Raw genomic sequence first — 22,177 nt, 5'->3', positions numbered from 1 at the left:
CCCGTGCGCAGTGACGTCGGACGCCGCTGTCAGCCGGCGCTGGGGGGGGGGTCGGTGTGGGGTAGAATGGCCGCTGCCGCCGTCACCCGCGGGACCCCGGGAGGTAAGAGCCAGGGCCTCTCGCCCGCCTCTCCGCCCCCGCGCCAGGGGGCGCAGCTCCACCAGCCCGGACGTGGCGCGCCGCGCAGCGCCGGGGACCACCGTCCCTCCTCCCAGTTCCCCGCACTCCCCGCTTCCGTCCTCCTCCCCCGCGCCAGGGGGCGCCGCTCGGCGCAGGGCCCCAAGGCAGACTTGCCGTGCCGGGACCGTCTCGGGGATACCCGCACCCCGGCATCCGCTCTGCCCCGCGCCCGCCGCGGGTCCGGGAACTCCGCTCCAGAGCTTCCTCAGAACATCCCTTCGTGCGGGCGGGAGGTGGGACCCTCCCACCTCGGAGCTTCTCCGGGGACCACCGCCCCGCGGTGGGGGGCCGCCCCCGGCACCGCTCCGCACCCTGGCAGGCTGCCCAGCCTGGACTGCGCACCTGCGCCCTGGGCGGAGTCCTTACCCCAACCCAGGCTTCACTGCACACAGCGGAGCTCGGACTGGTCTCATCCCCCTCTTCATCCCCGGACACCTGGCGGAGCCCGAGCCCGGAGCCTCCTCCAGCTTCCATCTGTTTCCCCAGGAGGGTGGGGGCTCAGGCTGGAGCCAGAGTGGTAGATGGGGTAGGGTAGGCCTGGAGGCCAGGGGAAGCAGAGACGTTTGGGGTGGGGGTGGGGGGACGGTAAGGAGTGGAGAGGGCTGTCAGCCTCAGGGTGGAGGATGGGTTGTCCTGAGGATGGGAAGCTGGGTCCTGGATGTCTAGCCCAGATTCCACCAGGCCCTGATCAACCTGGAGAAGAGGGAGTAGGTTAGGATCAGTTATCTGATCTGCCCTTCCCCTTGGAAAAATCACACAGAGAAGGAACTCAGGGTGTGTCTTCTAAGGCCTAGTTCTCCACCCGGACTTAGATCTGCCCTCCCCTCAGCACCCGGGCTCTCATTTGCCAAACCATCTTCCAAGGACCGGGTGCCCCAGGACCTAACCCCACCGTAGCCCCAGCCTCCTAGCTCCGGCCTCCGCCTGAGCCCACACTGTAAGGCTCTGAAGCGCCAGCCCTGCGAGCCTTCTCCCCTCCCCCAACCCCCAGTCTCTTCCTGATTGCTCTGTTCTGTCGTGTTTCCCCACTCATGTTGATTTCTGGCACCGTGTCTGGGTTCTCCCTCTCCTCCATTCCCTGCCTCTGGCTCTCACATCATAGTCCAACCCCTTCTCACTTCCTCATTTTTCCCAGACCTCATGACCCAGTTCTGCACCCCCTCTCCCACCTCATCCTCCTCATCCCGCATAAGTGTGGGGGCTTCTGCCATGACCTTGTTCTCTCCCTTCCCAGCACAGACTCCCCCTCCCCCCGGCCCCTCAGGCCGGGGGTGACCTTGCCCCCTGGAGCCCTCACCATGAATACCAAGGACACCACCGAGGTTGCTGGTGAGTTCACAATCCAGGTTCCCCGTTTGGGCGCAGCCTTTTTTTCTGCCCATGCTGTGGCGACCCTCTAATTCTTGGGTCCCTGCTCTCTTGTCATCGTTTCAGTTTCCCCCAGTGCTCTGGATTCAGCTCTTTTCCCCTGGGCTATGGCAGGGATGTCAGGAGCAGCACACTAAGCTCTCCCTTCTGATTCCCTCTAGAGAACAGCCATCACCTGAAGATCTTTCTCCCCAAGAAGCTGCTGGAGTGTCTTCCTCGCTGTCCGCTGCTGCCTCCAGAGCGGCTACGGTGGAATACAAATGAGGTTTTCCAGGGAGCCTGGAGGATTAGGGCCTAGCAAGGCCTGGTGGGCTGGAGGAGGGTGACTGGGGGGTCTTCCTGTGTCTGTCGACACTCCTAAGTGCAGAGTGCTCTTCTAGTCTCTTTGGGGATCATAGGAGAGGTATAAAGACCTGCCTCTCTTAGGAGCTCACTTCTTGTCATATCCCCCCAGGTAAAAATAATAGCTACCACCTACAAAGTATTTCTTACAAACCGAGCACTGTGCTAAGCACTTGACCTACGTTATTTCATTCAGTCCTGTAATGACTGTAGAGCAGGCACTGTTATTATCCCTGTGGTATAGATGAGGAAACTGACTTACCTCATGTAGTTTATCTAACTCCAGAGCCCCTGCTTTTAACCACCACTGATGCTGGCTCCTTCTGGAGGGCATGGTCTTTGCGTTACACACCTTCTGTGCTCCCCACACACAGTGCTTTGTATGTATTTGGTAGTCAGTCATTATTGATTTGATTATTGATTAGAAGAGAACCGTCAGTAAAAGGGTATGTATGTGGGGTTATTGTTGTAAATGCAGGAAGGGCCAGGGTGGTCAGCAGGGCTTCATGGAGACCTGGGAAGGGATTTGGTCACTAGGATGGCTAGGATTTCCAGATGCGGAGAGATGTGCACATGGCACCTCAGGCTTGTAGGGCACTAACATTCAGGAGGTGACTGCACAGGGCATGTTCTGGGAAGAATTAATGGACTGATCTGGTAGGAATGGTAGGTGCAATATGGGTAAATAGTGGGAATGATGGTTTGATCCCTGGTCTGGGAGAACCTTGGAGTCAGGCTGAGGAATCTGGAATTCCTGACAATGTCAAACCATTGAAGTTTTTTGAGTCAGGAAGTGGCACAAAAATGGGATTTGGAGAGAGTAAAATAATATGCAGCACTGGGGCCATCCCGGTGGTAAAGAGGTTAAGTTCGCATGCTCCGCTTCGGTGGCCCAGGGTTCGCTGGTTCAGATCCTGGGTGCGGACCTACTCACCCCTTATCAAGCCGTGCTGAGGCGGCGTCCCACATAGAAGAGCTAGAAAGACCTACAACTAGGATATACAACTATGTACTGGGGCTTTGGGGAGAAAAAAAGAAAAAGAGGAATATTGGCAACAGATGTTAGCTTAGGGCCAATCTTCCTCAATAAATAAATAAATAAGCAAATAAAAAATAAGTAAAATATGCAGCATGAAGAATGGATGATGAAGAGCTTCGACCTGGCCCCAAAATAAAGGTCCCAGTTGGGAAGAAGGGAAGGAGAGGTTAGACTTTTGTCTGAGATGGAACCTGGGATTCCTAGGAGGTCAGTGGGCCTTGCTGGTCCTAATACCTGGTAGCATCCTCCCTTAGCTGCCAGAACTCAGCAGAGAGTGAGACTAGGGATGACCGAGAGGCTAGGCTGAGCCTCTATGAAGGGGACACCCACCTGAGTGCCTTCCCTCCTACAGGAGATTGCGTCGTACTTAATCACCTTTGAGAAGCACGACGAGTGGCTATCCTGTGCTCCAAAGACAAGGTGAGAAAGTTTGTGAAAGTGGGGAGTGGCAAGGGTCTTGGGTTCTGTCCACAGAACTCGAGGCCAACCCTTCCCTCCTCAGGCCTCAGAATGGCTCCATTATCCTCTACAACCGCAAGAAGGTGAAATACCGGAAGGATGGTTACCTCTGGAAGAAGCGGAAGGATGGGAAGACCACCCGAGAGGACCACATGAAGCTGAAGGTCCAGGGCATGGAGGTAAGCGAGGCATCCCACTCATCTGCCCTTCCTTGCCCTCCTCCACTCTTAGCTGGGTTCCAGCCCTGTCAGGGCTGGATATCATCTGCCTGCCAGTCACCCTTTCTTTCTCACTCACTTTGGATCAGCAAGCTGGTTGCTTAGCCCACTCTCTGCTTCCCGTTTCCCTCCATGATCCAACTCTCCAGGACTTAGGCCATGCCTCCCCCTGGAGGACATCAATGCCTAGTCCCCTCTTGTCTCTTGCATTTCCCTCAGGGGTCCAAGTACTGAACCTCTAGGGACAGGTTTCTCTTCCCCATATCATTGCTCCTCCTCTCGGATACATTCTTGCCCTGCCCTCTGACTTCTAGATGGTCCCGTATCTCAATTCTGCTCCTCATTGTAAGCCCCTGGCTCCACTGTTCCCTTCTCTCTATTCCTCACCTATGTCTTGGGGTGCTGGGATTTGAAAGGTGTGGGGTCGGGGCCGGCCCCGTGGCTTAGCGGTTGGGTGCGCGCGCTCTGCTGCTGGTGGCCCGGGTTCGGATGCTGGGCGCGCGCCAGCACACCGCTTCTCCAGTCACGCTGAGGCTGCGTCCCACATACAGCAACTAGAAGGATGTGCAGCTATGACATACAACTATCTACTGGGGCTTTGGGGGAAAATAAATAAATAAATAAAATTATGAAAGATGTGGGGAATAGGTGGGGGTGGGTGAGGGTTGAAGAGGAACTGGTGGAAAGATTGGGATTCCTGCAAAGGGACTGAACAGAGGAAGAGTTGGGGAGCAGACTAGCCCTCCCCCCACCCCAGCCTGTCTCCTGGCAGTGTCTCTATGGCTGCTACGTTCACTCTTCCATCGTCCCCACATTCCATCGGCGCTGCTACTGGCTGCTCCAGGTAAGGATGGAAGAGTTCAGAGAGCTGGACTCTTCCTGGCTCTTTGAGGGAGATGGGATCTGAAAGGATGAAATGGAAGGATGACTAGCTTCTGAGTGGGCAAAGGAGCCTGGGAAGAAGAGAGAGGGGGTTGGGGATGGAGAGAGCCAGAATTTGGGGGTGAGGATGGGGTTGCCCGGCAGAAAGTGAGGAGTAGGAAGCTGAGCCCCTGGACCTCAGGACCCCATGGTGCTCTGTGTGTGTACCCCTGTGCTCTCAGAACCCTGACATCGTCCTTGTGCACTACCTGAACGTCCCAGCCCTGGAGGATTGTGGAAAGGGCTGCAGCCCCATCTTTTGTTCCATCAGCAGCGACCGTCGAGAGTGGCTGAAGTGGTCCCGGGAGGAGCTGTTGGGACAGCTGAAGCCCATGTGTAAGGCAGCAGGGCTAGGACAGTGCTCGAAGGGGAGAGTGGAAACAGCGGCCTCCAGAAGGGGCCAGGGTTCTGTACCCAGAAGCATGTGGGGTGACCATTTCCTTCCAAGCCAGGAGGGGCTTTCCTGTGGGGGTGCATTCTGAGGTGTTGCAATACACAGAAGGGACTACAGAACAGCTGTGAGCCACGTGTCCGAGCAGTCTTGAGGCTGCTGGCCTCTGTTCACCTGGGCAAAAGTCTTGGAGCATCTCAGGTGCTTGGAGGAGCCATCAAGGTTCTCTGGGGACTGTTTTGTGGGGGTCCCACAGCACTTCCCCCCAACTCTCCCCTAGTTCATGGCGTCAAGTGGAGCTGTGGTAACGGGACAGAGGAGTTCTCTGTAGAGCAGCTGGTGCAGCAGATCCTGGACACTCACCCGACCAAGCCCGCACCCCGAACCCATGCCTGTCTCTGCAGTGGGGGCCTTGGTTAGTGACTCCTGACCTTGGGGCTCTCTTCCCACTTTGCCACACTGCTCTACTCAAGTCGGGGATATCTGTCTTGTTGAGATTTGCATGCTGATTTGCATGCTTATTTGCATGTCTTTTGCATGTCCCAGAAAGATGGGCCAGATGAGCAGAGGCCTTCCTGTCTGGGCGCACACTGGCCCCAGCTCCTTTTACTTGAGTCCTGGCAGTCTAGGCACTTTATTTGCCTTCTACCCTTAGCAACTCCTGGCCACCCCAGCACTACCACTAGTTGGTACTCCCTTGGTTCTGGTCTTTTGTCCTTTTTCTATGCCTTTACCTATTTTTCTCAGCTACTCCCCCAAGCCCTCATTCTCCCCTACAATGCCCTTCTAGCCCTGTTTAATTTGGGGAGGGAGAAGGGAGGTAAGAGAAACATTTCTGCTGCCTCCCAGTGGCCACGGTCAGTATTACATCTCTGGTACATAGCGAAGTCCCAGGAAATACATAAAGGCTTCCAGTAAGAGAAGGCTGGAGAAAGATGTGTCTTATCCCTTCTCTCCTCCCTACCCCTTTCCACTTCAGGTTCCGGGAGCCTTACCCACAAATGCAGCAGCACGAAACACCGCATCATCTCTCCCAAAGTGGAGCCCCGAGCTTTAACCCTGACCTCAATCCCCCATCCCCATCCCCCTGACCCCCCTTCACTGATAGCCCCGCTTCCCCCAGAGCTCCCCAAGGCACATACCTCCCCGTCGTCTTCTTCCTCCTCTTCCTCCTCTTCATCAGGCTTTGCAGAACCCCTAGAGATCAGACCTAGCCCTCCCACCTCTCGAGGGGGTTCGTCGAGAGGAGGCACCGCTATCCTCCTGCTAACGGGACTGGAGCAGCGTACTGGCGGCTTGACGCCTACCAGGCACTTGACTCCCCAGGCTGATCCTAGGCCTTCTGTGAGCTTGGCTGTGGTTGTAGGCTCTGAGCCCTCTGCCCCACCAGCTCCTCCCAGCCCTGCCTTTGACCCTGATCGTTTTCTCAACAGCCCCCAGAGGGGCCAGACATATGGAGGGGGCCAGGGGGTAAGCCCAGACTTCCCCGAGGCAGAGGCCGCCCATACCCCCTGTCCTGCTCTAGAGCCTGCTGCTGCCCTGGAGCCCCAGGCGGCTGCTCGGGGTTCCCCTCAGCATTCGGGAGCAGGTGGGAGAAGAGGAAACTGCTTCTTCATTCAAGATGATGACAGTGGAGAGGAGCTCAAGGCCCAGGGGGCCACCCCACCTGTACCTTCACCCCCTCCTTCACCCCCACCCTCACCTGCCCCCTTGGAGCCATCGGGCAGGGTAGGAAGAGGGGATGCCTTGTTTGGAGGAGCTGGTGGGGCCAGCGAACTGGAGCCCTTCAGTCTTTCATCATTCCCAGACCTTATGGGAGAACTCATCAGTGATGAAGCTCCAAGCATCCCTGCGCCAACCCCCCAGCTCTCTCCTGCTCTTAGCACCATCACAGACTTCTCCCCAGAGTGGTCCTACCCAGAGGTGAGTCTCAGGCTTCTTTCCTCCCTCCTCCATCCCTCTTGCCCCATGGTCTGTGACCTAGTTTCCCTCGTTTTCATGGCTGCTTAGTTTTCTTCCCAACCTCTGTTTTTACAGAGTGTAGTTTCTTTCCTCTTTCCATAGTCCCTCTGACTAACCCTTTATCCCTTCCTCCCCCTTCCACGTGTTAGCTGTGGTTGTGTGAGTCCCCCAAGTGTCCCAGGGGACTTCATTGTCCCTTGGTGACTGTTTCAGGGGAAGGGAACTGGGGCAGCTCAGCCTGCAGAAGAGAAAACACGGCTGGGATGTGATTGCAGACTTTGGGAAGCTGGAAGACTGTCTTAAGCAGTGGAGAATTTCTGCTTTGTGCTGTCCTAGAGAGGGAAAGGAGGAACTACAGTGGGGGTACAGTGGGGGCCTAAGAAAAGGATTTCCTCCTAATGACAGCTATCTGCAAATGAGTTGGTAGCCTTGGGGGAGGCAGTGAGTTTCCTGTTTCTGGTAGATTCAGGTAGAGGGCAGGAATGTTGGGGAGGAGGGACAGACCAGCTGACCTCACCCCACTGGGTCCTGTCCAATCCCTGTACCCCTAGAATCTAGTACAGGGCCTGCAATATAGTAGGTACTCTCACAAAGTCTGAATTAGTGAATGAATGAGTGAAGGAATGAATATCCAACAGAACTCCAGTCACATGGCTCTTTAACTTCTGTCTGCAGGGTGGGGTCAAGGTGCTCATCACAGGTCCTTGGACAGAGGCCGCCGAGCATTACTCCTGTGTCTTTGATCACATCGCAGTGCCAGCCTCACTTGTCCAGCCTGGTGTCTTACGCTGCTACTGTCCCGGTACGGGGATTGGGAACAGTAGGGGAAGGGATTAACATATGGGCAGTGATGACTTCCAGGAATCACTGGGAACAAATGTGTTGGGTTGTTCCTGAGAGCACAAGGACCTCATCTCGTCCTGAGGCTGAACCCCTTGTTCGCCTGGCAGGCAGATGGGTCTGGTCTTAGCTGTCAGAAGGTCTAGGTTCTGGTCTAAGAAATCTGCTCCTTAGCTGACTAGTGACCTTGGATAAGTCTGTTCCTTTCTTGGGTCCTTGGCCTCCTATCCTGTAGGGTCAGGCATTTGACCCAAAGGGTCAAGGTCTATAGACTCTAAGGCCTGTCCAGGCCCTCTGACTAGTTAGAGTCAGAGTCTCTGGCTCCAATCCAGGGAGCTCTTGGGAGAATGAGAAGGGAGAGATGTTGGTCTCCTCCAACTAGTCTTGGGACTAAAGGACATTGGCTTCTAGACCTATGCTGTCCAATATGGTAGCCATTAGCCACGTATGCGTATTGAAATTAATTAAAATTAAATAAAACTTAAAATTCAGTTCCTCATTCACACTAACCACATTTTGAGTGCTCAATAGCCACATGTGGTTATTCCCAACCTCTATTTTTATGTAGAGTGCAGCTTCTTTCCTATTTCCATAGTCCTTCTGACTAACCCTTTCTAATTAATGTGGCTAGTGCTACCCTATTGGACAGTGCAGATACAGAACATTTCCATCATTGAGGAAAGTTCTGTTGGACAACATTGGTCTAGATGTCGTTGCCAAGGCTCGTCTCTGCCCTTTTGCCGCCAATTTTGTCCCCTACCCTGCACTTGACAGTCAGTGTTACTGTGGGACCCCAAGGACCACCAGGTTGACAGCTTTGCTGTCTATGAGTGTGTTCTCCTCTCATCTCAACAGCCCTGTTCAATGGTGCATGGAGGGAAGAGGGATGAGACCAGAGAAGCTGGGAGTGGAAAGAAGAGTCTCAGCCTCTAGTCTTGGGACCAGGGCCTGGTGGTGTCATTCTCAAGGCTATAGACATTGAGACCCTGGTACACAGCTCTCACTAGACACTGTTGGTGAGCAGCTAATTCCCCTTTCCCTCATCTTAGTAACAGGGTCATGACCTCTGGACTCTGATCTTGGGGGATCAAGGGATTTAACCACCATCAAATTGTTTATAAGTATAGGCATCTCTTGACCCTCATGTTCCAGGCCTTGGTGCTGAATAACAAACATCCTTGACTACAGGGTCTAGAATCCAAGGGGTCCCTGGCCCATAGTAGATATTAAGTTTCCAAATCAATGGAATCGCTTCTCAGTTAGTGCCAAGGCCACTGAAGCCAAGGGCCTCTTGGCCCACAGCAGGAGACTGGGGGAGATAGACATGAAATGATCATCTGTGGCTCTGACTCAAGGGACCAGAGAAGGAGCCAGGGAAGGAGAGCCCTTCTCGCTAATCCTGCCCTCCCCAGCCCATGAGGTAGGGCTGGTGTCTTTGCAGGTGGCAGGGCGGGAGGGGCCCCTTTCTGCTTCTGTGCTCTTTGAGTATCGAGCCCGCCGATTCCTGTCACTGCCTAGTACTCAGCTTGACTGGTTGTCACTGGATGGTGAGTACCTAGCCCTCTGACCCCTACTGTCGGGCCCCACAATCTTGGAGCATGACATGCTCCTAGACCCCTCAGGACTCAAATGACCACTGCTTAGCACCCATTTTACCCGTTTTCTCAGCTCCTGTTTCATTGGTCTTTCTAAATGCAGCAGCAAACTTCGCTCACCTCCTCCTCCCCATAAATCTTGTAGCCATCTTTGTCCCAGCTCTTGCCATGTCCTCTCCATCCCAGAGGATGGGATCTAGGCGAGCGAGGCCAAGAGGCAGGCGTAGGGCCAGGGTCTAGAGCAATACGTGTGGGACATGCATGAGTGTATATACATACTTACATATGTATTTAAATTTTCTTATTGTTTTTCCCTCTGAATATAAAGATAGGTGTTTATTATAGGAAATTTGGAAATTACAAAGAAGCACAAAGTAGAAAATGAAAATTGCCTATATTACTACTCAGTGATATTCACCACCTTTAATATACTTTCTTATACGAACACACAGAGATGCACACACATACACATATACGTGTGTATGCGTGTATTTATTTAAATCTTTACTGGTTATCCCTACTGTGGCTTTGAGAATTGTTTCTTTCTGCACCTGCTTCTTTCCTGACTTTGCTTTTCTCTGTCTCCTCCTCTTGGTGTCTCTGTTGTTGCCTCTTGGTTTCTCTTGGTTCTGCTGTGGCCCTGTTGAGTTTCTCTCTGTCTTCCTCCATCCCTGCCTCTCTCCCTGGTTTGCTGGCTCTCGGAGCTGCCCCCTCACAAAGCCCAAGTGTGAGTGTTGGGTCTCTGACTTGAGTCCATCTACCTTGGGATCCCAGCCCTGTTCTGTCTGCTCTGTGACTGCTCCTCACCTTGCTGTCCCTGTCTGATCTGTGTTTTACCATCTCTCCTGTAGGATTCCTCCCTCCCTCCGTCCTCTTTCCATTTCTCCTTGGACCAGCATCTTAACCTGCCCCCCTTCTCTTATTGCTTGTTTGGTATGTCCCCTAGCTCTCCTTTATCCTTTCTCTCCTCTCCTTCACCTTTTTATCCCTTCTGCTCTCTCTCCTCTCTGTTATACCTGGGTTTCTGCTCATCATTCTCCACCCTCCTCCCCACCATCACCTCTATACCTTCATCCCCTTCTGTTCTGGCATCTCAGAACATCCCCAACCTCCACCTGTTTCTCTGTGCCTGTTTTCCCATGGCTCTGAGCCCCTCCCACCTCCCCTCCTTGTCCTTATGTGATCTCAGGAGGGCACAGATATAGCTTGGGGGGGGGTGTATGTGTGTGCATGTGTATTTGTGCATGGGGTGGGGGGAGGAGGAGGAGGAGGAATGGACATGGCTTTCCCCTCTCTGTCACCTTCCCTCCCTGATGTCCTCTTTGTGGACAGCTGCGGGGGGCCAGGAGGCAGGGATGGTGCTTTTCAAATCACAGTCCCTGAGCTCTTTTGGGCAGTGGTTAACAGAGAGGAGGGACCCAGGAGTCCTTCAGCCCCAGCATGGGGGACAAAGGTAGTGTCTGGGGCAAGGAGAACTGAGGGAACAGTTCTCCTAGGAGAAGGCTGGGGAGTACGTGTGTATGTGATCTGGGGCAGCTCGGGCTGGATGCTGCTCGGGAGTTCCTGCTGTCTCTGTGTCTCGAAGGACATGGTCTTGGTTCTGGATTCTGGTCCTAGGTCGATGGGTGGTATTAAGAGCCCTAGTTTAAGGACTAAGTCCTGGTGGGCTGTATTTAGAAGGTGGGTGGGTAAAGGGGCTATTGTTTTGGAGAAAAGAGTATGAGTCTGTATCTTCACCTCCCAGATCGTGGGACAGGTCTGGTTTTGGTGATCAGGGCATCACCTAGACTCTGCCCACTCAGCCCCCCATACCCATTCCCCTCAGACAACCAGTTCCGGATGTCCATACTGGAGCGACTGGAGCAGATGGAGAAGCGGATGGCAGAGATTGCAGCAGCTGGACAGGCACCCTGCCAGGGTCCTGATGCGCCTCCTATTCGGGTACTTCCACGAGGAGGGGGGTCTACAATGGGGAACAGGGCAAGGGTCTTCCTAAAGAAAACGGCTCTAGTGTATGACTCTCCTGTCCCCAGCCTCCTCTGCCAGGCCTCCTTCCTTCTCCCTGACGTCACCCTGCTCCCACCCCCGCCCCATGGCGAGTGGCTATTCTGGGCACCTTCTTGGCGTGACAGGCTTCAGACTATTTCTGGTCTGAAGAAGGATGGAGATGAAGGAGAGGATGGGGGAGGGGATCAGGAGAGTTGGGGCTCAGCACTCTGTGGGTCCCAAGTCTCTGAAAGAAGATGACTGAGAGAGGACTCTGGGTTCTGAGGGGGAGAAGCCATCTGTGGATATGGCACTGATCTGAGCCACATGTGAAGGCACAACGTGGGCAAGGGTGTGTGACGTCTGGCTGCCAGAGAGGCTGGAGAAAGTTGGCTGTGGGAGTGAGGGACACCCAGGAAATCAAACTAGGAGAACTGATGGGCCATTGGAGGGCTGGGTGGTGGGAACCTGGAGCGGGAAGTGTGGGGAGGGGGCAGAATTAGAAGCTGAGAGGACAGGTGTGGGGTGGCCAAGGCCATCCCAAGCCAGGGAACCAGTTGCTCAGGTGTCTGCATAAGGGTGTGTGTCCCACAGGATGAAGGCCAGGGGCCCGGGTTCGAGGCACGGGTGGTGGTCTTGGTAGAGAGCATGATCCCACGCTCCACCTGGAGGGGTCCTGAACGTCTGGCCCACAGAAGCCCCTTCCGGGGCATGAGCCTTCTGCACCTGGCTGCTGCCCAGGGCTACGCCCGCCTCATCGAGACCCTGAGCCAGTGGCGGTGAGCAGGGGCAGCAGGGAGGGGGCTGGGCAGCCACTGGGACAGAAGTGCCAGGGGACTGAGGAGGAACTGGAGGACCTGGACCCCTGCCAAGAGGGAGCTGGGGTCACTGTGGGATGGAAAAGGGGCTGGAAGAGGATTTGCATTTGGGGGAATTTTAATACCTCCTGACTTAGACACTGACTTCTTTAGCTCCTTACGTTTATTAATCTCTTCGACTGCTTCATCCACTGATCTTAGTGCTTCTAGACAGCTTGCTTCCCAGTCCCTTCAATTCTGATGATCCTACTTTGCCCACTTTTTCCCTGATGGGCTCTGTCGTCCCTTTCTCAAACCCTCCAGGAGTGTAGAGACCGGAAGCTTGGACTTAGAGCAAGAGGTTGACCCACTCAACGTTGATCACTTCTCTTGCACCCCTCTGGTGAGGAGGCTGGAGTCCTGAGCGCATGTGGCAATGGGAAATGGGAACAGGGCTTCAAAGGGAAGATGCTTTGAGGGATGCAGGGAAGGATTGGGGAGGGCTAGGGACTTAGGGACTGAAGACCTGGCCAGGAGGACCTTAGGCCTCACCTCCACCTCCGTCCCCCCTTCTCCTCCATCCTGCTCTCCCTGCCCCTCTCCTCAGATGTGGGCTTGTGCCCTGGGACACCTGGAAGCTGCTGTGCTCCTTTTCCGTTGGAACAGACAGGCATTGAGCATTCCCGACTCTCTGGGCCGTCTACCCCTGTCCGTGGCTCACTCCCGGGGTCATGTGCGCCTTGCCCGCTGCCTCGAAGAACTGCAGAGACAAGAAGCTTCAGCTGAGCCCCCACTTGCCCTGTCGCCACCCTCCTCCAGCCCAGACACTGGTGAGGGTTTCCCCTAACCTTTTTAAGAAGGGGATGTGAGGGGCTGGCCCGGTGGTGCAGTGGTTAAGTGCGCGCGCTCCGCTTCGGCGGCCCAGGGTTCCACAGGTCTGGATCCCGGGCGCGCACCGTCGCACTGCTTGTCAAGCCATGCTGTGGCTGCGTCCCATATAAAGTGGAGGAAGATGAGCACGGATGTTAGCCCAGGGTTGCCGATCTTCCTTAGCGAGAAAGAAGAGGATTGGCATTGGATGTTAGCTCAGGGCTGATCTTCTGCAAAAAAAAAACAAAGAAGGGGATGTGGTTAGGATAGGCCATGGGAAAGCTGAAGGATGGGAGACAGAAAGAGTATGAGAGGAAGAGGCGGGGATGGGGAGATAATAGTAGCAAGAACAACAGATTGAGAGCAAGGATGGGGGCAGGTAGGCAACTAGAGGGATAGTAGATGGCTCCTGCTGCCCTTACCCTCTTCCCTCACCTCACAGGTCTGAGCAGTGTCTCCTCGCCCTCGGAACTGTCAGATGGCACTTTCTCCGTCACATCAGCCTATTCTAGTGCCCCGGATGGGAGTCCTCCCCCTGCTCCACTGCCAGCCTCTGAGATTACTATGGGCGAGATGGTCTCAGGCCAGCTCTCCTCTGGTGTCCCACAGGCCCCCCTACTCCTCATGGACTATGAAGCCACCACCCCCAAAGGGCCCCCACCCTCACCGCCTCCTCTTCCCCCAGCCCCAGATGGTGAGGCTGCTCCCGAGGATGCTGACAGCCTACCAGCTGTGGATGTGATCTCGGTACTGCTTATGTTGGTGGAATTATGAGGGCTAGAAATAGAGTGGGTGCAGGGGTGGGGTGACGCCAGCTATTACGAGAACAGAATCAGAGTCTGGCTTCTGTTTGGAAAGAAAGGGCCATGTACCCTCATTTTGGGACAGGCAAGATGTAACCCTTTGCTTAGCTCCTGTCACAGCCTGCAACTCAGAAATCATGAGGCACCAGAGGTTAAAAATCCGGGGGAATATCTTCAATTAGTGCTGGGTTGTTAGGGTTACCTGTTAATCCATGAAGAGACAAGGTTCTTGGGGAACCAGAGCGATGGAGGGAAGTTGGGAGGTGTGTGGAGCAGAGAGGTTGGCAAGATGGAGGGATCTGGCAATGATCCGGGTGGAGGACGCTCACACATGGTAAAAGCTAAGAAAGTCTTGTGGAATGAATGAGTAAGTGAGAGAGAATGAATCTGGAAGTGTAGCAGCATACTTCTCTGCTAGAACCTGGGGACATATCTGCTTTAGAGAGGCTAATGGATTAATTGGGTAGCACTAAAAGTACAAAAAACCTGACAACTCTGCAAGGTCAGCTGTGTTACCTGTGGTCAGCAGGAAGTGCTGTGGGCTTCAGGGCTGGAGCAAAGGCAAGGCTGGAGCCATTCAACAGGGTGTCATGTGGCTGGCAAGCATTGAGCTGGTTCTTGGAGAGCTGAAGGGGGGTGCGGTGGCGGGCACAGCCAAGTCTGTGGGGAGGATGTGCTGGTTGGCTAGCATGGGGCAGGCCCAGGTGGGACAGTGGGCAGTCGGCCTGGAAGGGTAAGTCCTTCATTTGCTCAGTTCCGGAATCCCCATTTGCAGTATGTTCTTTCTATCCTGTTTTCTACTACCCCTCAACATAGAGAGCTGTACTCCCAAGTGGGAGCCCAACAAGCATAAATGAATGAATCTGGAACAGTGGCTGAGAAAGATGGGTTTAGCAGGGACAGCAATCCCTGAGGCCTCATCGTCTGGTGGTGAGAAGAGGAACAAGACAGGAAGTGGACTGAGGCTACAGCTTTGGCAGGGCAGGAACCTCTGGCATTTGAGGCATCTCATGGCTCACCCAGCTTCTCCTTCATCCAGGTGGACATGATCTCACTGGCCAAGCAGATCATCGAAGCCACACCAGAGCGGATTAAACGAGAAGACTTCGTGGGGCTGCCTGAGGCTGGAGCCCCAATGAGGGAGCGGGCTGGGGCCCTGGGGCTCAGCGAGACCATGTCCTGGTTGGCCAGCTACCTGGAGAATGTGGACCATTTCCCCAGCTCAGCCCCTCCCAGGTGACCAGCTCAGGACAGAGCCTCCAGATTATTCTTCAAAGGAAGATGGGAGGGAAGAAGGAGGCTTCCCCATAGCCAAAGCTCCATTCTGGCTCAGGTCCCAGGGCCTTTGAGAAAGGGACTGGAACTGGCTGATGAGCTCTGAGGTCACTCTCCAGTCTCTGTTGCTGGGGGTCTGCCTTCACAGCAGTCCCTAGGTGGGAGAAGAGGGACTTCACATAGCCCATGACATCCCTTCTCCCTATCCCGTACAGCGAACTGCCCTTTGAGCGGGGTCGCCTGGCTATCCCTCCAGCACCTTCCTGGGCAGAGTTTCTCTCTGCATCTGCTAGTGGCAAGATGGAGAGTGATTTTGCCCTGCTGACACTATCAGATCATGAGCAGCGGGAACTGTATGAGGCAGCCCGAGTCATCCAGACAGCCTTCCGAAAGTACAAGGTCAGGGGGTTGGGAGTCTCGGGATGAATTACACAATCTTCAGTCGGGAGATTGTGGGCTCCTAGGACTTTGGGAGGGAGAACAGTCATCCAGACAGGCCTTGGATGGGGTGAAGGGTCAGGGGACCCCAGGCAAGTTGGAAGGACAGGTCAGATGTCTGTTAGGTGGGCTGTTAGGTGCTGAGGCTTCCTTCCCTCCCCTTAGGGCCGGCGGCTGAAGGAGCAGCAGGAGGTAGCAGCAGCTGTGATCCAGCGCTGTTACCGGAAGTACAAGCAGGTGAGACCCTTCTCTCTGGAAAGCATACCCACCACTCCACACCACACACACCCATTTCAGCCCAGAGCACCCAGAATGCTGCCGGAGCCCTAACTCCCCTTCTCTCTCCACAAGCTGACCTGGATTGCACTTAAGGTATCAGGCATGAGATCTGGGTGTGAGGTTGTCTGTGATCATTCAGCCTTTCCATGAGCGTGTGGATTAAACAGAGAGACATGCATCAACTGAACTTGGGGGTGACCCTCAGGGGTTTGGGTCTGTCGCTCCATTTCAGCTCCTGTCCCTCCTCCCAACCCCTGCAGTTTGCCCTCTATAAGAAGATGACCCAGGCGGCCATCCTGATCCAGAGCAAGTTCCGAAGCTACTACGAACAGAAGCGATTTCAGCAGAGCCGCCGAGCAGCCGTGCTTATCCAGCAGCACTACCGCTCCTACCGACGCCGGCCCGGGCCTCCCCACCGGCCCCCGGGCAGCCTGCCTGCCCGCAACAAGTACGGCCCCAGCCCTCCAGCCCTCTGTGCCTACTCACTGCAACCCTGCCCAATGCCCACAGACCCCCAACCACCAGCCCATCATCGTGTCCTTCCCTGCTGGGTTCCTATGGGGCTGAGGGCAGGGGATGTCTGAGTGTTGTGTGAGGTCTCCTCATCTCTTCTTTCTTCCACCAGAGGCTCCTTTCTCACCAAGAAGCAGGACCAGGCAGCCCGGAAGATCATGAGATTCCTGCGGCGCTGCCGACACAGGTACCCATCTTTTCTCTCGCTGGGTTTTGCCCTGCCACCTTCACCTTCCCTGATCTGCTAGTCTTCTCTGACTCCTTCTTTGTCTCTCTGCAGGATGAGGGAATTGAAGCAGAATCAGGAGCTGGAAGGGCTTCCCCAACCCGGACTGGCCACCTGACCTCTCCACCGCCTTTCTCACCACCCTGGGGGCCGCTTCTTGCAGTCTTAACAGGGAGAGGGCTCTCTGGGGGAGGAGGAGCCCCCTGTCGGCAGCTTTCCCCCTCACTTTGGTTGGAGCCCTTCCTAGGTCTCCATCCTCCTCCCCCTCCGAAGTGCTGAGCTCCCTCTCCCACCCCCGGCTCCTCCACCTCGCTCCTCTTCCCTCTGGGTCGTGCCCCCTCTCTTTCGGTCCCTGGCTCCAGAAGACCCACGCCCCACATACCTGCATCTTCAGCTGTGACCTCCGGAGCCCTGCCTGCCTCTTCTCCATAGCTCCCTCCCTGCCTGCACCGGACCGGCCCCTTCCTGACTTGCCTTATTTATTTGTTCGACGCGTCTCTGAATGTATCCGCCTCGGCCCCACCTCTGCCTTCGCTGCGCGCGCCCCTCGTGTTTCAGGGCTGACCGGGCCCCCACCCGACTCCGCATGTTTGCGTCTGTTTCCTCCCTTCCTGGCCATGTCTTCCCCCGTCACCCCGACTCTGGCCACCAACCTCCGGCCCAAAGGGGGGTGTATATGGGAACGCGCTGCGGAGTCCCGCCCCGTCTCCTGAGGGGAGGGGGCTTGTACATAATGTAACATACAGAGTATAGTGAAGAATCTATTTAAGGCGCCGCGGGGAGGGCTGCACGGCCGGGCTTGTGGGTCCCCGGCGCGGCGGGGGCCTCCTGCCGGCTCCACGAGCACTTTCTACTTGTGCATGGGCTTGGTTTCTACGAATTGCCATTAAACATCGTTACACCAGCCAGCCTCCAGCCTCTGTCTGCGAGGGCGGGCGGGGCGGGGCCTCGGCCGGCGAGAGGTCGCCGCGCGCACCGGGACCGCGGTCAGCAGCGGCCCAGGCGGGGTGGGCGCACGGTTTTCCGCCTCCGACGTGTTTCCGGCCTTAAAGCCATTTCGCCCTTCCCTTTAAGACGCACCGCCCCTTCTCAGTCACTCCCAAGATGGCGGACCTACTGGGCTCCATCCTGAGCTCCATGGAGAAGCCACCCAGCCTCGGTGACCAGGAGACTCGGCGCAAGGCCCGAGGTGAGGATCCCAAATTCACAGCCGCCTTTCTTCGCCCGGTTCTCAGGACCGCACTCTTCCCTCTTTGGACGACGCCGCCTCCTCAACCTTGAGAGACCCCTCACAGGCCCTTTCCGAGACCCCCAGAGTCCCTAAAAGGGCTGCCGCCCCGCCCGCTCTCCTTAGCGGACGATGATTGGCTCCCTGAAGCCTATCGCCAGCCCCCTGCCTCTTTCCCTAGCCTGGCGTTCCGCAGTGCTTGTTTTCAATTCGGCGACGGGCCCGCCCGTCCGCTGCTCGCGTGCTCTGATTGGTGGGCTGCTTCCCCCCTCCCCGCCCGATCCCTTGGTGTTCCTCGGCTCCCCCCCGCCGGCCGCCTGCGGATCGGAGGAGGGCGTGTCCGACCACTCGGCCCCGCCCGCCTCCCGGCGCTCATGTCCCTGCGCTCCATCCCGCTTCCGATTGGGTCCAGGACTCGCCGATCCTTTCACCTCTATTGGCCGTCTCAACGTAAAGGTCTACTTTTGAAGTCTTGTTCGACCTGTCTCTGGCCCAGCCTACCCTCAGCACCTCCGTTGGTTGCTGGGTCCTGTCGGTGCCCTTATGCTCCTCCTACTTGACTTAACCCTGTCCCGTCTGCCTCCCTGCTTCCCTTCTCTCATCTGTAGCCTTAAATTCCCGAGCAGCCCGCCCGGCTCGTGATGTCTTAAATTCCCGAGCAGCCCGCCCGGCTCGTGATGTCGATTAAAGGGATGAGAATGCCCCAGCCGGGTCCGATTGGCCTGGTCTCCCCGCCTGTGTTCTCCGAGCACCTTCCCCGCAGGCGGGCTCCAGTTCGGCTGCCAGGGCTGCCAGCGTAGGGCGTGGCCGGCCGGGTAGTGCCGGCCTCCCCCGGGCTGCTTGCGCCGTGGCGCGTGAGTGACTCTGGCAGAATGACTGCCGCGGTGAGGACCCCAGCTCCCAACCCTGCGGGTCTTGACCAGGGACAAGCCCCGTCACGGGCACCGGCGTCCCGGCAGGCTGGATGCCTTCAAAGTTCTCAAGTGCTGCTTAATATTGAAATATCATGCATTATTTACTGAACGGTTGCCAGGGGCGAGGGGTACCCTCAGGAGCCCACAGTCTGGAGCATTGATGAAATGATCACACAGAAGTTTAATAACCAATAAGTCCTCTGAAAGAAAAATAATTGTTATGAGAGCAACTACCTAGGGGTCCTAACCTAGTCTGCAGTGAGCTGAGAGCTGAACAGTAGGTAATTCAGTAAGTGAGAGGGAGAGCAAAGTGTTACAGGCAGAAATGTGCATTTGAAAGCTCTGAGGAAGGAGAGAGCATAGTGGGTACTGGGAATTGGAATTATTTAATGTTCACCATCACTGTCTAGGTGGGGTTCACCAGCAGCAGCTGACAGACTAGGAAGCTGAAGTTCAGAGTTTAGTAGTCACTTGCCTGAGGTTGAACGGTTACAAAGTGGCAGGGTTTCAAACCCAGATGTGACTTTGAAGCTTATGTTCTTAACCACAATCTTATTACACCTCCTCAGATTCAGAGAGAAGATTCACAAACCAGTTAGAGAACAGTTAATGGCCAAGATGGGATGCACTGATGGTCGGAGCCCTTGAGGTCAGAGAGATGAGAGCTCCTAAACTGTCAGGCCCTGGGGCCACAGAAAATAACTGGATAGGAGATGAATAGGGTCTCTGCCTTCTAGGAGCTCATAATTTGGTAGGGGAGACAAATAAAAGTTACGTTATGTTAGTTCTCAGCACATGCTCTCTAGTGGGTGTCTGAACCAAGTGTGCTTGGGCCCCAGAGGAAGCAGTGAATAACTCTGACTCATGGTAGTTCTCATAGTTTGCAAGAGGAGGAAAAGCATTTCAAGCAGAAGGAACAAGATGTGCAAAGGCATGGAGTGATTAGGAAAATGGGAAGTGGCTCAGTGCAGCTGGAGAGATTCACATCCTGTGGAGGAAGTGGACCGTAAAGATAGAAAGGATTTGAAATGGCAGAAGAGAGGAGAGGGGGGCAATAAGACTCAAGGGTGGGGAGTTCCTTTGCAGGTCACCTGGGACACCTATACTCCTAAAGGAGAAGAGGGTCAGATTAGCCATTTCAGCTTCATCTTGTCTGTAGAAGTGAGAAGTGGGGGTGTTACAAAATATAGGAAGTTAAATAATTTCCCCTTTCCTACTGAGATGATAAACTCTTTGAGGCCAGGGTTTAGCCTGTTATCCTTACCTCCCCGGATGCCTTATAGTTCTTTGTATGTTGTGGTCATTAAATAAATGTTTGTTAATTGGTTTCCCCAGTAGGGTTGGGAAATGGGGTTAAGCATGATTCTCATCTTTGTTACTCCCACTAAACTGTGGGCTCTTGAAGGGCAAAGCTATGCCTTAATCATCTTTGTACTCCAGGGCCTAGCACAGTGCCACAGATAGAGAGGAAATATCAGTAAATGCTTGGTGAATGCCCAGTAATCCTGCCTTCCCAGCTGACACCTCCCAGTGGACACCAGACCTCTTTGGAAGCTTTACAAACTCTCACCACCCATGCTTCCACTCCTGGCCTCATGCTGCCATTTCTCCCCCCAGAGCAGGCTGCCCGCCTGAAGAAACTGCAGGAGCAAGAGAAACAACAGAAAGTGGAGTTTCGTAAAAGGGTGAGAACGACTGGAGACCAAAGGCAGCCTCAGGAAGGACTTCCCATAAGTTAGGATTGGAAGGTTGAGGATTCCTTTTTTAAAAATGTCTCGAGAGAGGTGAAGCCTGGAAGGCAGTGGCACGGAGGCTGGGAAAGGTGTGGGGAGGGGAAGGCCTGTTGGCCCAGATGGGGAGAGGGATATTGGGGCAGAGCCATCATCTCATGTCTTCATCCCTTTTCCCCCAAGATGGAGAAAGAGGTGTCAGATTTCATTCAAGACAGTGGGCAGATCAAGAAAAAGTTTCAGCCGATGAACAAGATAGAGAGGAGCATACTGTGAGTGTCTCTGGACTGGAGGAGGCAGGAAACGGGTGGCCAGGGTGGCATGAAAGGGCCAGCGTGGGAATCCGCGAGAGGAGCGTGCTAGCCTCCCTCATGGCTCTACATACTCTTTCTCCTCTGCCCTCCCTTCCCAGACACGATGTGGTAGAAGTGGCTGGCCTGACATCCTTCTCCTTCGGGGAAGACGACGAGTGTCGCTACGTCATGATCTTCAAAAAGGTGAGAGGCCTGAGTTCCCCACTCTCTCCTCTCTCCTTTTCAACCTGTACCTCCCAGAGGGAGAGGAATGAGATAATACGTGTATATGGAGCCTACACCCCATCATTCCTTTCTTCCCCAGGAGTTTGCACCCTCAGATGAAGAGCTGGACTCCTACCGTCGTGGAGAGGAGTGGGACCCCCAGAAGGCTGAGGAGAAACGGAAGCTGAAGGTGAGTTATGCCTGGCAGTCCCTGGAGCCCTGCAGCCCACTTGGGAGGGGTTGGGGTCAGGCCCCTGAGCACTGGTGCCCCATCTCTGCACCCCTAGGAGCTGGCCCAGCGGCAGGAGGAGGAGGCGGCCCAGCAGGGACCTGTGGTGGTGAGCCCCGCCAGCGACTACAAGGACAAATATAGCCACCTCATCGGCAAGGGGGCAGCCAAGGATGCAGCCCACATGCTACAGGCCAACAAGACTTACGGCTGTGGTGAGGCCACAGTGGGGGCTGGGCAGGGCAGGGAGAGGATCACAGGAGGCCACGGTGGGGGCTGGGGAGGGCAGGAAGAGGAGCACAGGATGGTGGGGGAGGGGTGGGGAGCTCACCGCACAGGGCTCCTAGGCCCTCCTCACCTTCCCCTCTGCCCCCAGTGCCTGTGGCCAACAAGAGGGACACACGTTCCATTGAAGAGGCCATGAATGAGATCAGAGCCAAGAAGCGTCTGCGGCAGAGCGGGGAAGAGTTGCCACCTACCTCCTAGGCACCCCAGCTCCCTGGGACAGGACCGGGGGCAGAGAGGGACAAGGCTGCTGCTATTAGAACCCGTCCTGGAGCCCCACCTCTGAACCACCTCCTAACAGCTGTCACTCAGGCTGGGGGAAGCAAGTGTTTGTCACTGTTGGAGCTTGGATATGGATGTGTTGTGTGTTTGTGTGTGTGTGCGTGTGTGTGTGAAAGAGTGTGAATGCACGGGTGGGTATTTAATCTGTATTATTCTTTGTTCTCCTTGAAATTTTCTTCCCCATGGGGCTGGGGTTACTCTACATTCAATAAACACTGTTTGACCCAAAGTCTTGGTTTATTTGAACAGAGAAAGGTGGGTCCTGGAGAGGAAGAGAAATAATTTTAGGTTGAACAGTATAAAATTTTAGTTTGTGTAGGCCAAGGATGGCCAATTATTGGCCCTTTCATAGAGATTTATAAGAGAGAGTATTTTAAGAGCAAAACCGCTAGAGCCACATGGCCTGGCTTTGGACCCTGGCTCTGCCAGTTACTAACTCTGTTACCTTGGGTAACAGGTATTTTTCCTTTTTGTGCCTCAGTTTCCTC

At 55.1% G+C, this 22,177-nt stretch overlaps 2 protein-coding genes and 1 long non-coding RNA gene across 12 annotated transcripts; 2 read left to right on the top strand and 1 right to left on the bottom strand.

Moving 5' to 3' along the window:
• Positions 1-22: 22 nt before the first annotated feature.
• Positions 23-17,426, top strand: CAMTA2 (calmodulin binding transcription activator 2). 10 transcript variants are annotated; one of them, XM_058559962.1, is made up of 22 exons: positions 23-103; positions 1,416-1,510; positions 1,711-1,814; positions 3,283-3,350; positions 3,433-3,568; positions 4,365-4,451; positions 4,711-4,864; positions 5,200-5,334; positions 5,899-6,842; positions 7,557-7,683; positions 9,134-9,268; positions 11,142-11,257; positions 11,897-12,081; positions 12,424-12,502; positions 12,707-12,929; positions 13,412-13,716; positions 14,812-15,008; positions 15,263-15,446; positions 15,651-15,722; positions 16,025-16,212; positions 16,390-16,464; positions 16,558-17,426. In XM_058559962.1, the coding sequence occupies exons 2-22, from the start codon at positions 1,480-1,482 to the stop codon at positions 16,619-16,621; spliced, it is 3,609 nt and encodes a 1,202-aa protein (XP_058415945.1). In that variant the 5' UTR covers positions 23-103; positions 1,416-1,479; the 3' UTR covers positions 16,622-17,426. The 10 variants fall into 10 exon arrangements, with proteins under 10 accessions (XP_058415945.1, XP_058415948.1, XP_058415944.1 ...); XM_058559968.1 differs by lacking the exon at positions 23-103 and adding an exon at positions 15,837-15,857 and having other exon boundaries at positions 267-1,510; positions 4,380-4,451; positions 16,392-16,464; XM_058559963.1 differs by lacking the exon at positions 23-103 and adding an exon at positions 270-1,118.
• Positions 12,783-14,821, bottom strand: LOC131417034 (uncharacterized). Its single transcript, XR_009222677.1, has 3 exons — positions 14,289-14,821; positions 12,948-13,199; positions 12,783-12,859 (listed from the first exon to the last, which is right to left on the bottom strand). It is a non-coding gene; the product is annotated as an uncharacterized LOC131417034 (long non-coding RNA).
• Positions 17,427-17,555: 129 nt separating the features above from the next.
• Positions 17,556-21,918, top strand: SPAG7 (sperm associated antigen 7). Its single transcript, XM_058559970.1, has 7 exons — positions 17,556-17,692; positions 20,263-20,330; positions 20,559-20,647; positions 20,788-20,872; positions 20,994-21,083; positions 21,181-21,337; positions 21,499-21,918. The coding sequence occupies exons 1-7, from the start codon at positions 17,608-17,610 to the stop codon at positions 21,606-21,608; spliced, it is 684 nt and encodes a 227-aa protein (XP_058415953.1). The 5' UTR covers positions 17,556-17,607; the 3' UTR covers positions 21,609-21,918.
• The last annotated feature ends 259 nt before the right edge of the window (positions 21,919-22,177 follow it).

Source organism: Diceros bicornis, chromosome 18, assembly GCF_020826845.1.
Source record: "Diceros bicornis minor isolate mBicDic1 chromosome 18, mDicBic1.mat.cur, whole genome shotgun sequence".
Classification (NCBI taxonomy): domain Eukaryota; kingdom Metazoa; phylum Chordata; class Mammalia; order Perissodactyla; family Rhinocerotidae; genus Diceros; species Diceros bicornis.
The sequence above is the reverse complement of the archived record's forward strand: the minus strand, read 5'-3'. Positions and strand labels throughout refer to the sequence as shown.

Excerpts from the sequence above, each read along its gene's own strand:
- SPAG7 (XM_058559970.1), top strand. The coding sequence starts at position 17,608 with ATGGCGGACCTACTGGGCTCCATCCTGAGCTCCATGGAGAAGCCACCC. Across the intron at positions 20,873-20,993 it reads ACGTCATGATCTTCAAAAAG|GAGTTTGCACCCTCAGATGA; the intron begins GTGAGAGGCCTG and ends TTTCTTCCCCAG. Across the intron at positions 21,084-21,180 it reads AGGAGAAACGGAAGCTGAAG|GAGCTGGCCCAGCGGCAGGA; the intron begins GTGAGTTATGCC and ends CTGCACCCCTAG.
- CAMTA2 (XM_058559968.1), top strand. The coding sequence starts at position 1,213 with ATGTTGATTTCTGGCACCGTGTCTGGGTTCTCCCTCTCCTCCATTCCC. Across the intron at positions 1,815-3,282 it reads TACGGTGGAATACAAATGAG|GAGATTGCGTCGTACTTAAT; the intron begins GTTTTCCAGGGA and ends TCCCTCCTACAG. Across the intron at positions 9,269-11,141 it reads TGACTGGTTGTCACTGGATG|ACAACCAGTTCCGGATGTCC; the intron begins GTGAGTACCTAG and ends CATTCCCCTCAG.